Source organism: Hylaeus volcanicus, chromosome 1 (genome assembly GCF_026283585.1).
Source record: "Hylaeus volcanicus isolate JK05 chromosome 1, UHH_iyHylVolc1.0_haploid, whole genome shotgun sequence".
In the NCBI taxonomy this organism is placed as follows: Eukaryota; Metazoa; Arthropoda; class Insecta; order Hymenoptera; family Colletidae; genus Hylaeus; species Hylaeus volcanicus.
In genome coordinates, this window is record NC_071976.1 from 28,544,994 (window position 1) to 28,558,577 (window position 13,584).

Sequence of the window (13,584 nt, forward strand, 5' to 3'; positions counted from 1 at the left end):
CGTTCGTGGGAACGGATAATAAATTTAAATTTTAGGAAATTTAAATTATTTTATTAATATTTTATTATGTTGAAATACATTTATTAATGATTCCTTAATTAAATCGCTAATCGTAGAACTTGAATTATTTCAAGATTAAATTATTCGAATAATAGAGTGCAATATATAAATATTTTCTGAAACAATAGAAATAATGAAATAGCTATCTCCGAGAAGAGACTGACATAATTCAGAAGTTATAGAGTAAACAAAAAATTACGTATGTGGCTCCTTATTTTGGCTATTAGTGATCATTTATGATATATGTATATATAGTATATACATTTGATTTCACGCGTCTGAATTTTAAAAGGGAAAAGATTTAACGCTCTACATTTAACACTCTAAAAGAATTTCTTCTCTTTGAATTGTGTCAATCTTATTACAAATGAGAGATGGAATTTAATGTTGAATTAAATAACATATAAAAAAAAAAAACGCACCGAGTAAATCATTCTGATAACTCTCAGATGGAGTTGGTCTCGAAATTTGTATAATTAAGCACTTGTCTCGATATTTTACTAATTTAACACTTATTATTAAACTGGGTACTTATACTATCTCTGCAAAACTAACTTTGTGTTTGGCTTTTCTTGAGTCTTCTATTAGTTTCTATTTAAATTATGTTCATTTTAAGGCACAATGCTATATAAGTTTTATCGAAAGGTAGCTTCAATATTTCTCGGTTTTGTGACTCTTAATGCAAATATTGTTATAAAAAGTTAGGTCAACATAACTATTGATAGAATATTGACAATATTAACATATAGAAATATTCCTGATATTTCAGTTCAGACAAACAGTTACATATGTAAGCTCTGTTGGTAACCCTCGACTTCATTGTACATTTTCCTCACAGCATCTTTCGTGCCATTCGTCAAATTATTCTGGATAGCTGGTGCAATTTTATTGTTATCTGGCACGATTTTATTAGTCAAATGTGCTACACCATTTTGCAACATGTGTGCAGCACCGTTCGCGATACCATTTTGCACACGAGCAACGCCATTCTTCTGAGCCTGTTTCGCTGTATTCTTTAATCCATTGGCAATTTGTACCGCTCCTGTGCAATAAACATTGAATTTTTAATTTCATCGCACGAACGCTTGTTTTGTTAAAATTCTGAAGTTTTCGTTTTTTACATTAAGAAACTATTTACCTTGCAGACTAATTCCATTCATGTTCTTCGTAGCATTTATCGCGTTCTCGATATTCGGATTATCGTCAAATGATTGTTTACTAGTTCCGTTCGATATGACGGTTTGATATTTGTTATTAGAAATGAATTGGGTAGGGCTGGTGCCATTCTCTGTTTGCAATGTTAATAATTTAGAACTTCGCGGCTCTTCCCTTGCTGTACGTTGCGATTGAGTCATCAATTGGTAAACCGCGGCAGCAAATTCTTGTTGTACGCTTGGTACATCTGTGTCACCATCTATCTGTGTTCAAAAATGTTTTGTTTCATTTTTCGTAGTTGCGACAATTAATGAAGTTTACTTTACTTTGGTTTCAGACATAATTTGGTTTTCGATTATAAATACTTACTATCGTTAAGCGATTTTCATTATCCAGTGCTTTCAACATGGGCAATGATACTTCACGGAAGAGTTCTAATCTTTTCTTAAATGCTGAGACATTATCGTCTAGTCTTCCTCTACCAAGTTGTAACTTGGAACAATCCAGTAGCACTAAAGGTGGCTCTTGACCAAACTGAAGTAGAAATAATTAATACTTTATACAATTATTCGTTCAGAGTACATATTAGGTCGTTCCGTAAGTTCGTGCCGAAGACTGTGTCGAAATTTAATAAAAAAAACCACAGAAATTTTCTAGTAACGGTATAACGACTATGTGAGAGAGGTGAGAAACTATCGTGAAATGAGACAGATTACCTTTTCTTGTGACACTCAAGAGTATGTTTCACATATTAATTTAAGAAATAGAAGTATAAATGGCACGAACTTTTAGGACGACCTAATAAAAATGCTTACACCATTATTGTTTAGTACTTTTGGAGAATTTTAAAGCGTGCAGTTTGGGTCGTTTGTAAGACAATATTACAATTTATTTGATCCCATGTTACCTTAGTTTCAAATTCTTGGACTTGAGTTAATCCCCTTGGATAGCCATCTATTATTATGCCATCCGTGTCACGATTCAAAATGATCTGTTGCTCTACCGCTTGCATTACAATGTCCTGTGGGACCATTTCTCCAGACACGATAGCCTCCTTGACGATAGTGTTCGACGTTGCCATTGTTCTGAGTAGTCCACCTATGCTCACATGGACCCAACCTGGCATATTGCGAACAGCTTGAGTACATAAATTTTCTTTGTTGCTTCCTGGTCCACCTGAGCATTCAAAATCACAGTCCGAATACAAATATTTCGTGTACTTTTTTTCATACATTTCTAAACCTTACCTATAACCCATATAAACAGAGGTAATCCCTTTCTAGGCCTAACTGCAGTTTTTGTAGCCTTTACACCATTCGTAACAGATACTTGTGTTCTTTTTTCTGCATCCACAATTTTGTTGGATGGCGATTTCGAAATAGACTCCTTTCTCCTTTCAATTTCTACCTGCAATTCATTTCGCAGGTGCTCGTAAATGATTGATTACGAAATCGCTACGTCCCCTATCGTATATTTACGTTAATTGAAATATATTAAATATCGCTACTTTTATCTCGAAAATACGCAAACAATACCATTGTTTTAAAAATATAACGTACTTCTGTTTTTAAAGTTTGGGGAACATTCTTGTCTTGGACCTCGTTCGAGAGTCCGAGTATTTTAAAAACTGCCTCGCGAAAATCGATATATACATCGTTTGGATTTCTTTCTCCGTTTACCTGCAATCGACGATAATGTTACAACTTATTATAATGGTAACATTCACTATTTTCAGGCACGGGAGTCTCGAATTCGCGAAATGTATTTTCACGATTTTTTAATGGACTCGGCGTCGAAAAATAGATGAAAATATGAATCATCGCTATTTTATTTCAGAAACGTTTATCGATCTCCGTATGAATGACTTTCACTAAATCGGTAATATTTTATGCATTCGATATCACTGTAACGAGATACTGTACAAGTAGACAAGTATATTTCTCTAGAAAAGCTTCGTCATAGGAGATGGGTGTGGTTCTCATAAGTGAACGACTTTATAAGCTATTATTTGACTGAGTAATCAAGGTTGCCAGCTATTCCACGAAGGAGCCGCCTTTTCAAGAATAGCTCGGAGGACGTAGAAAACGTTACGTAGAGTTGCAGTACTTATTTTACACGTCCTTAATTTATTTTTTACAACGCTAACACAGATATTTACTTACCTCTAGCAACATCCCGCTTTGATCAAAGTATTCCGCGACAGGCATAACGTTTCTATAAAAATTGTAAAGTTCCATTCTCGCCAGCTCGATGACCACTTGTCCTAGCTGGGCACCGAAGTCAATTTGCCTTTCGAGGATCTCCTGTCTCCAGGACACGAGGATCACTCCATTTACAATTTTTATCTGAAAGTACGTCATTCGTAAATTAACGGTATCGTAACTGTTCGATATAAACCGTTTACGTCAGAATATATTTAAACACTTTTAACTTTCAACGTTGAAGGGATCAGATAACTTACTTTATCGGCGTATTCAACTACGTCGCGCATATTACGTGGATATCCGCTGACGAGAAAGACTTTGGATCCTGGAGACATCTTGATTTCGAGCATGAGGACTTCCGCTACGGTCTTACTGCTAAGTTGCCCGAAATCTTGCATATCTGCCGGAGCGATTAATTACATGAAAGCAAAGAAATTGATACCGTTTTTGTTTATTTTTGGAGAATTGAAAATCTTTTGTATCGATATCGAACGATACACGATATAATTTTCGATACAAATATTACCATTGCTTAACGTTTCTTTTTGAACGTACGAATAAGTAATAATTATTAATTACACGAAGTAACAACTTGTATTTTATTCTTTTTTCTTTGTTACTTCATTTACACTCTACTTGCAGGGCAATGAATAATATTTTTCGTTTTCAGAAATAGGTCATACTACGTTCTAACCGAAAAGTCGATTAAAACATCATTCTGTATAGGTAATTGATGCTCATCATTTCTAAAGAAGTATACTTATTCTATTCGCACTTTATCCGGCACAAGTATACCAGCGCGGAGAAATAAATCAATTACGGCCTTATATTCGCTTAACAAATTTAATTTAGCAATTTATCAATTATTAACCCGAAGCATGTAATTTTTTATTTTATTCAAGCTGCTGTAACGTTTAAAAAAACACCTTATTTCATATTTTGCTTACCATTTCCGAGCGCGTACTGTTGAAGGAGATCCATCATGTTAATGTGTGTTATGCCCTTCTTTTCTTGGATCAGATTGTCGCAATGTGTCACCTTGCCGCTACCGGGACCACCTAACAAATATTTATACAAAATCATGAAGTAAATGATTAAGAATTTAAATATAAAATGAACCTTTTTCGTTTTATAAAATCTATTACCGCTACAAAGAAAGGAAATGGATCGGCAGTACCCTGAAAAATGTTCTATACATAAAGTTTTCCATTGCTATGCAAAATTGCTAATTTTATGTTGAAATGATTTCCTTAAAATCGAACGGTATGGTACGAACCAAGGACAAATATGACGGGCACTTTTGGTACTTCGAATTTAATTGGACCGACGTTTTGTTGCGGAAAATACCCATTCGGAGGTGTTGCCAAGAGACCAGCCTCTCCTCTCCATTTTCCTGCACTTCGAGCATCAGTCTCTTCGAACACCTGCGATCCATTTTGTTGATCTGCGATCAGAAATGCGAAAATTCCGAGGGCTTTAATATCGTGAGAAATCGTTTCACGGATATCACATAATAGGAAATTGATTCGGAAGAAAGTGGTAATATAATAAGAATTGATTGTCATTGACGTAGACGTAAAGTACAGCCTTCGTTACATAGGGTGCTTCATCTGAACGTAACGCTCTAAATATCTATTTCGAGGATCGTAGTATCGCAAGAAATTGTAACATGGATGGCGCATAACAGTAAACTTGGCTATAAGAAAATGGATATATAATACGAATTGATTTATTGATGTCAACGCGAGGCAAAGCTTTCATTATATACATTGTACTATCTAACATAAACGTTAAAAATACTTCTTTTTACTGTTAACAATGCACAAAAATGGTTTAAGAAAATAGGTTCGTTTCGAACGTGTAAATATTGGCTCGTCCCAAAAGGGTGGTCCTTTTTTTAATGATTTTTATGTTGCGCACTCCTTAAATGCCTTGCAAGTACATAAACAAAAATTTCTGCAAAATTTCAGCGCTTAATATTAGCGCGTCCGAAACCTTCGAACCTCTTGTTCCTTTTTATTCAAAGTATTCGTAAGTACATTAAATTCTTATAATATAGGAATAGATCTATTCAAAAAGAATGGCTGGTACCGTTAGGTGGAGAGGGTATTAAGTATTTCTATTATTATTTTGAAATATTTTTACACAGGAATCGATCTGTTTTACGGAATATACGTTTTTATTACAATAATTCTATCAAAAAATGTTTACCATTCAGTGTTCTGTCTTCAAGGAAACAGCATGTTCGACCCGTTCTAATTGCGTGTCGCAATGTATATGTGGGTATATGTGGGTGTAGTATTTTTATCGCCAATATTACCTTAATTTTGAGATCGTAGTTCTGTGCAGAAAATTAGGCACAGCTACGAAGTATACAATTTTAAATAATAATAGACTTGTCCACGTGCAAATTGCATTTATCCCTTACAATTAATTAGAAACAAATCTTGGGACTGGACTTAATTTTAGTATGGCATTAGTATGATGAATGAATTATTTTCTTTTTTTTAAGTAAAAATTTAATCTCTTTTTGTTCTTGGTTTCAATAAAACGTTGACGACTTAATTAAATTTTTTACGGTACGCGAAAAGTCGACACACAATTTTAAAAAGTCACCAGATTTTGAAATTTGTTTATTTTCTTTTGATAGACAAGTACACAATTTAATACAGGGTAGCTAAGACGTATAAAATAAATAAGGGGATAATTGGTAAATAAATGGACTAAAGTTCTTCGTGAAATGATCAAATTACTATTTCAACGTTTAGTTAGAAAATACAATATTGACCTACAAGTTACAAGCTCTAACGATTTAAACTTTATTCAAACTTTTCCGCTGTCTTTTGACGCTACGTTCACTTACGTAATTATGGAACGAATTCCTAGAAAAATCGAAGTTTCGGTACTTGTGCGTCGTTATTGGTAGCAGAATTATAATTTAAAAATTAAAACTATAATTCGCCTAATGTATAGTCCAGACCTTGCTTTGCCAAAGGAAACACCCCCTCCGGTGTAAGAGATGACTCAACAATAACAACCGCTCTAAACGTGGATACGCGTGTTTTGTTTGCACACAGGTAACCAGTGTTCTAGAGATAAAATTGATTTCGCAATAACGATAGAATGAACATTACTTTTACTTTTCCGTGTGCTATAGTTCAATGCTGTAACTTCTACTAATCTATCGATATTTTAATCTTTCTCTCTCATCGTTACAATAACTTTGTTGATTATTTTTTTTTTTTAAGTAAAAATTTAATCTCTTTTTGTTCTTGGTTTCGATAAAATCAGGTGGGTTGCTTCGATATCCAAGCACATGGTAGACCAGAGCAATTTGTTTTTTAGATTAGGGTTGGCTTTCAAGAAACGGGGTACCCTCCGATCGAGCTGATTTTTTTCGAGCTGATTATCATAATCAGCCCTTGACCTGGCGATTACAATGGTGGTCATCTTGACCCTTAACTACCCCCCCCCCCCCCGACCACCCTCCCTCCAGGGGTCGGAAACTGAAACGGTTCAAAAAGTGTTTTTTTCGCGCCGATCGCGGCGAGTACGTTATTTTCAACTATTTTTTGTTTATGTGCAGGAACGATCATCGATAGAAAGAAGATAGAAGAAGATAGAAATCCTCTCGCGAGCTGTAGACTCTTTTTAAACGAGTCGGTAGTTATCGGGTTGTCCGGAAAGTCCATGTCGATTTTTGGTAGGCGGTACAGGTCAGAATATATCGAAGGGGTTGAAAACAAATAACACGCATACATCCCTTAAAACGTGGAAAGGTTGTGTAACAAAATACCAGCTATGTAATTCGATAAATATATAGTAAAATTCAAACGTGTTTTTGAATGTTTCTTAGAAATTGCCACGAACTTTCTGGGCAACCTAATAATTGTTAAGTGTTAATTTCAGAAAATACTAACCAGTGTCCAGGCAGGTGCCCATAGTAGGTCGTTCGAAGGATGATGGGATTCCGTCACGGCCATTTACTCACATGCTTCCAGCCAACCGATTCACTTTCCCTGACACGTTCCTCCAAGTCTCCTCGAAGGCTCGCACAAGATGACTTCTTTCTCACATTAGAAGTCCTGTTCGCGGTACTTTCCTGTAGTAACTTTTCCAAATCGATTCTCAATTACCCCTCCGAATCGTTTCGAACTCACGAACTCGTCGTTCGCAGTTCTCGGACCGAGTCACACTTTCGCGTCGTTGAATCGGCTCGATCGACTTTGGTACTTAATTACGTGACCAACGAACGATTCCGTCGGTTCTTCGGCGTGAAAGTCAACAGCAACACCCGTCCGCGTGTAGTTGAACTACCGTACACCATGGAAGTTACGAGGTACACACTTTTTACATGCTTTTATTCAAATCGTTTATTCTGCTTCACATTTAACACTTTCAGCACTGAGACCGACGAGGACTTTTCAAGACAAGCGAAATAACAACTTCCGGTGAACGTGTAAAGAGTATCTATACATAAGCAATTTCTCAAGTAATTTAACAATATATATATATATATCTTTTTATTAAATTTCAGTGATATTCATCGCACCATTTTACCCCAACTCAATCAAAGGACAAGTTTAGACTACTCTATATCCTAATCTCTTCCATATCGCCGTGCTATAGATTCCCATGAATTTCCAAGCAGATAGCCAAGTAATCAAAGTACAAGGATCGACAAAGTCTGTCCACGAAAATAATATCGAGTATCGTAGAAAAATCGATGGTGTATCCTTCCAAAAAAGAGCCGCGGTACACGTGATGAATTTCTGACTCGAAGATGACGCGAGCACAACAATTTCTATATCCTTTATGCAATTTTCTATAACTTGCTTTCCCTTCGGCGGAAGTGAGACGTCGAGGTTGTTTTCTTGCGAGTCACCACGTTATATCGTGCACCGCGAACTTACATAATAAAAGATCCTTGATTCTTTTTCAAGGTGACTTTTGTTGCATGAACCGACTAGATCGCGACGGCGATTACTCGATGAAAATTTGAATGTACCAACGGAAACTTTGTACGGAAAACTTTCGAATCAGAACTCTTGTGGACAGAGGTTCACCTGCCGCGGCATGATAACGTTGTAATGGATTGATAGGAACGACTAGAGGTCGTGGCAAGAGTCAGTCGTCACCATAGAGACGCCCATGCGCACATAATCTTTTCGTCGACTTTTCCGTGTCCATACATGTGTTTTACATGCATTCTAGTTAATGGGCACGTTTCCGAGCCATAATGTATGCAAATGTTCATGCGTGACACGAAGGTTCAATGTCAAGTTCCTCGTGACCAGACGATTAGCAAACGGGAAGGGTAAGTAGGGAGGATTAAGATTATACCTGCTTGGGGGAGTGAAATATTTAGGGTTTTTTTTTAAAAATGAATCGCGATGGAAGTAGACGTTCGGTAAAGTTTGTGCTTTAAGCATTATAGGGAGGTGTAGAGCATTACGAGCTGATTTCGTGGAAACTAACGAAGACGTCGACTTCATTTTTGCTATAGTTTAAGGATTATAGCTACGGCATTTAGTCGCTTTCCAATTGTATAAGAACAAATGTTAAACTTCATAAATATTTTCATGAGTATTTATCTGGCACTCAAAGAATCTTTTTATATTGAATTAAGTAGATATTTGCGTATCCACTTTCTAACAGTTCAAAGTAGTATTATCCCGTATTATCATGCAACCCGCCAGTCGTTCTGTAATTTCAGTTGCCACTTATTAGGCGCGGGGAAGATGCCCCTTATAGGCAGCAACCGGAATTACAGACAAACTGCCCCTGACATACGGCAATCAGAATTACAGACAAACTGCCCCTGACATGCGGCAACCAGAATTACAGACAAAGTGCCCCTGACATGCGGCAACCAGAATTACAGACAAACTGGCGGATTTATCCTCATTTATATTTCAGTAATCTTATAATCTTATATAATTGCATAATTGTAATAATAAAAATATTTAGTCTTTAATGCCAAAGCTATCGAAACAATTCTTTTTAAAGTTACTTAATTACTAACTTATTTACTTAATTATTTCGCTGCGATTTTTCGCAATATCTATTAAAATAGAGAATTAACTGTATCGATGAATCAATTTGCTCGTCCTTCGTTTACTTTCAATAATATAGTAACATGTATAGTAGGTTAGCATTGACCATCAATAGTCTTACAGTGTTAAGTAGGTAGATTATTGCATGAGAGCCTTGTTCATTGTTTGATGTCGATAAGTGACGGAGGTGGTAGCTAAGCAACAAGTAGTTCCTGCAAAACATAGTACTTAGTATTGAATTGACTAGTCATATTAATCCTTTACTAAGTAAATTTTTCTGAAAATTTCCTTCTCTGTTAATTCTTTGAGCCGCGATTCAAGAGTAACAAATTAATTAAAAAAAATAACTTCGTGTAGTGTTACGTTTTCAAAATTGCCGCGCTTTACTCTGTTTCTCCAGTGTTTCTCTTTCTCCTATTATCTAATGGTTATTAAAGAGTGATGGAGTTATACGTCTGCAAAGATACGGCAATGCTTCTTTTAAGAAGCACGTGAGATAGTACTGTGCTTCGAAATAGCAGGGCCCTATTTAGAATATTTTTGCAAGAATTTCCACGGTGACAGTCAAGATCTAAGTTAATGAAGTAATTGAGTAATGTATTAATTATTTAGTATTTCTTAGTTTAAACATAATTTTATTCACAAACACTACAGTAAATTACCCTAACGCAAGTACTATTTAGTCAGGGGCGCCATAGAGAACCATCGATTTAATTTGCTTAGAGCCGTCCCTACTCCGAGAGTACGAGGACCGATTCAGACCGAATATCAAAGGTTATGGTTATGATAAAAGTCCACGAGAGTATTGCCTCTGTAAAACTAGTCTGTGATAACTTATGTAGCTAATTTTAGGAATTACTGATTATTTTAATCAATCAGTAAATGCATTTTTCAGATAAAATATTAACTCTGGTGATTGTGGCTATTGTGATTAGTAAATAATTCACAAAATTTAACAAAAGACTAATTTTCATTGGTATTTTACGAAGTGTTAATAGTAAAGTTAAACATGTTACGTATCGCAAGTCGAAAATCGCTCTATTCGATCGAATATATCAGACAAACTTTAAACTTTAATTTAAAACAAACGAGAAACTTAAATTTACTCGAATACCAAAGTAAGGAACTCCTTAGAGACTGTGGAGTTTCTGTGCAAAATTTTGCTATTGTTGATGATATAAATAAAGCGAATTCTGCATTAGAAAAATTACGTTAGTATATTATTGTGCATATGATACGTTTGATTTATGCAAAAATTTATACAAATATATTTATTCTTTAACTGTGGATTTAACATTTATGTAACTACAGTCATCGAAAAAAGTAGTCATCATAAATTTGTATAATTTTTCTAAATCAATGATTCATTTTATTCCTAAGTGATATATGTTTTTGTTAATATTATACTTCATGGAGTTGTAATATTCATCTTTTTTAAAGAAATAGTAACTTATTCTGTGTAACTTTATTTTAGGTATGCACTTAGTATAAGCATATTATTTATTTTCAAAGCCTTTACATTACATTACATATAATTTGAATGCATATTATAAACAGAGATTTTATATTATATATATATATATTATGTTAACAAGGTTACTTTATTATGTGTAGTGTTCAATGATCTTGCAAAAGCAACTATCATTCTCATAGGATGAAAAATGTAACATTACATTGAATCTACCTTCGCATTAAGGTATAATATTGTTGTATAATATATTTATATTTTCTTAGTATCTTCATATAAAAATCAATTGTTTTTACTATGTTACTTTGAAGCTCAAACTGAACATTCTACATATGAGCAATTGTTTTTCTATTGTCGTTGTGTCTTTGAATTTTAAAAATAATATGTTACATTTAAAATAAGTATCGACAAAGTTAGTAACATTTACTTTTATAGATAAAGAGATATTCCAAAATATATCTATCTGGGGAAAATAATTTATTTTGTCTTTATTGTAAGTGTTGCAAAAAACAGTTTGCTATCACTTATGTTAAAATCTTTCAAGATCATTATACATCAAGTTATTTTACATGATGTACATGTGTTGAATTTAACATCTATATTTGACTAAAACATTTTATTTTGTTTATTTTTGTAGATGCAAATGAATATGTCATTAAAGCTCAAGTATTAGCTGGGGGCCGTGGAAAGGGATGGTTCGATAATGGGTTCAAAGGTGGTGTACATCTTGAAAAAGAGTAAGTTGAAGTAGTTGGCACAAAATGTAATAGAGAAATTACGAATTTTATTATAAATTATATATATTTTTTAATAGCCCTAAAGCAGTCTTAGATGTTGTGAAACAAATGTTAGGTCATCGTCTTATTACTAAACAGACTTCAAAAAATGGCATATTGGTACAGAAAATTATGATAGCAGAATCTGTAAATATTGCACGTGAAACATACGTTTGTATTCTTATGGATAGACAGCACAATGGTCCTGTGTTGATAGCATCACCAGCAGGTGGTATGGATATCGAAGCAGTTGCTGAAAAAAATCCAGAATTAATAAAAACAGTACCACTTGATATATATCATGGGATTGATGATGCTATTGCTAAAGACATTAGCACTTTCCTAGGTTTTGTAGATCCAGATGTGCAAGAAAAAGCATTATTCGAATTAAAAAATTTGTGGAAGCTATTTGTAGATATTGATGCCTTGCAAGTTGAGATTAACCCATTGGTAGAGACAACAGATAAACAAGTAGTAGCAGTTGATGCAAAAATAGCATTTGACGATAATGCTCAATTCAGGCAGCAAGATTTATTTGCTTTAGAAACTACTGATGAAAAAGATCCTAGAGAAACAGATGCATCTCGGTTTAATTTAAATTATATTAGTATGGATGGCAATATAGGATGTTTAGGTATGATTCAAATAGAAAATTTTTTTAAGAGAAAAAAAGAATTTTAAATTTTATTTTAATTTATTGAGAGCTCAAAGTTGCATACTATGTCTAGTAAATGGTGCTGGATTAGCAATGGCTACTATGGATATAATTAAATTAAACGGTGGATCGCCAGCAAATTTTTTGGATGTGGGTGGAGGTGTTAAAGAAGATCAGGTTTTCCAAGCATTTAGAATTCTTAGCGAGGGTATGTATTATTATTGAAGGAAATCATTATTAATAATTAAGTATACAGTTAAAAAGAGGAATGTTCAAATTGAATTAATACTATAGAAGTATATTTTATTTAGTCATGTTTCGTCGTTTTATTTATTTAATATTTTAATCTAGAAAATCATTTATTAAATAAATTTCATTTTGTTACAAATAATTTTAATTGTTTTCTTTGATATTTTTAGATCCGAAAGTAAAAGTAATTCTTGTAAATGTTTTCGGCGGTATTGTAAATTGTGCCACGATAGCAAAAGGGATCATTGCCGCATCTCGTAACTTGAAACTTAAACTTAAACTTGTTGTTAGATTGGAAGGTAATTATTGAGATTATTTGCGTTGCTATATTAACAAATAGAACCGATGTAAATTCAATTTGTATTCTTATATTTAATTCCCTTATTTATTTTGTGTAATTTAATACGCGATTCTTTCTATATCAGGTACTAACGTAACGGAAGCAAAGAAACTTCTTGCAGAAAGTGGTTTGCCGATTATTACAGCAAACGATTTGGACGAAGCAGCGAAAAAAGCAGTTTCCTCTGTAAAGACTTAAATTTGGTAATTTCGTTTAGTAATATTATTTTTTTATCAGAGCTCGAATATAATGGACAAAATATAAAAGCAGGGACATAATATTTTTGAATAGGTTTGTAATATTAAATTATCTTTTTAGTGTGTTTTCCCTTAAACAATATATCTTTTGTCTCTTTAAACTTTATTTGTACATGTATTCGCCAAGGGACTGATAATTTAACTGATGTTTTAAATTCATTGTTTATGATTTAATTAAGATTATTTTAATTAACTTATGTATGTTCCTTATAGTTAATAAATTTTACTAACGTTTTTTTTTATTTTATCATAGAGCCAAGTTGTCAAGTTTGTTTTATTTCCATTTAACAAATGCTCTATAAAGATCGATTAGCTCAAAACTGTATATATCTTGATTAAATCTAACTATTGATTACAGTTACTT

The 13,584-nt window shown here is 33.7% G+C and overlaps 2 protein-coding genes across 4 annotated transcripts; one reads left to right on the plus strand and one right to left on the minus strand.

Moving 5' to 3' along the window:
* Positions 1-48: 48 nt before the first annotated feature.
* On the minus strand, positions 49-8,681 carry LOC128878768 (adenylate kinase isoenzyme 5). Of its 3 annotated transcripts, XM_054127265.1 has the most exons (11): positions 7,340-8,680; positions 4,696-4,863; positions 4,367-4,477; positions 3,677-3,819; positions 3,378-3,560; positions 2,775-2,894; positions 2,463-2,622; positions 2,123-2,391; positions 1,585-1,749; positions 1,199-1,478; positions 49-1,102 (listed from the first exon to the last, which is right to left on the minus strand). In XM_054127265.1, exons 1-11 carry the CDS (start codon positions 7,359-7,361, stop codon positions 843-845), a joined length of 1,881 nt encoding a protein of 626 aa, XP_053983240.1. In that variant the 5' UTR covers positions 7,362-8,680; the 3' UTR covers positions 49-842. The 3 variants fall into 3 exon arrangements, with proteins under 3 accessions (XP_053983240.1, XP_053983249.1, XP_053983259.1); XM_054127274.1 differs by lacking the exon at positions 2,775-2,894 and having other exon boundaries at positions 7,340-8,681; XM_054127284.1 differs by lacking the exon at positions 7,340-8,680 and having other exon boundaries at positions 4,565-4,835.
* A 1,546-nt stretch (positions 8,682-10,227) lies between these two features.
* LOC128878791 (succinate--CoA ligase [GDP-forming] subunit beta, mitochondrial) lies at positions 10,228-13,474 on the plus strand. The gene is made up of 6 exons (XM_054127318.1): positions 10,228-10,686; positions 11,581-11,680; positions 11,758-12,353; positions 12,448-12,582; positions 12,794-12,922; positions 13,049-13,474. The coding sequence occupies exons 1-6, from the start codon at positions 10,485-10,487 to the stop codon at positions 13,159-13,161; spliced, it is 1,275 nt and encodes a 424-aa protein (XP_053983293.1). The 5' UTR covers positions 10,228-10,484; the 3' UTR covers positions 13,162-13,474.
* The last annotated feature ends 110 nt before the right edge of the window (positions 13,475-13,584 follow it).

Bases quoted from the DNA above. Each gene is read 5' to 3' on its own strand.
- LOC128878791 (XM_054127318.1), top strand. From the start codon at position 10,485: ATGTTACGTATCGCAAGTCGAAAATCGCTCTATTCGATCGAATATATC. The intron at 11,681-11,757 runs GTAAGTTGAAGT...ATTTTTTAATAG, and splicing joins GGTGTACATCTTGAAAAAGA to CCCTAAAGCAGTCTTAGATG. The intron at 12,583-12,793 runs GTATGTATTATT...TGATATTTTTAG, and splicing joins ATTTAGAATTCTTAGCGAGG to ATCCGAAAGTAAAAGTAATT.
- LOC128878768 (XM_054127265.1), bottom strand. From the start codon at position 7,361: ATGGGCACCTGCCTGGACACTG. The intron at 4,864-7,339 runs GTTAGTATTTTC...TTCTGATCGCAG, and splicing joins GGGCACCTGCCTGGACACTG to ATCAACAAAATGGATCGCAG. The intron at 2,623-2,774 runs GTACGTTATATT...AATGAATTGCAG, and splicing joins CCCAAACTTTAAAAACAGAA to GTAGAAATTGAAAGGAGAAA.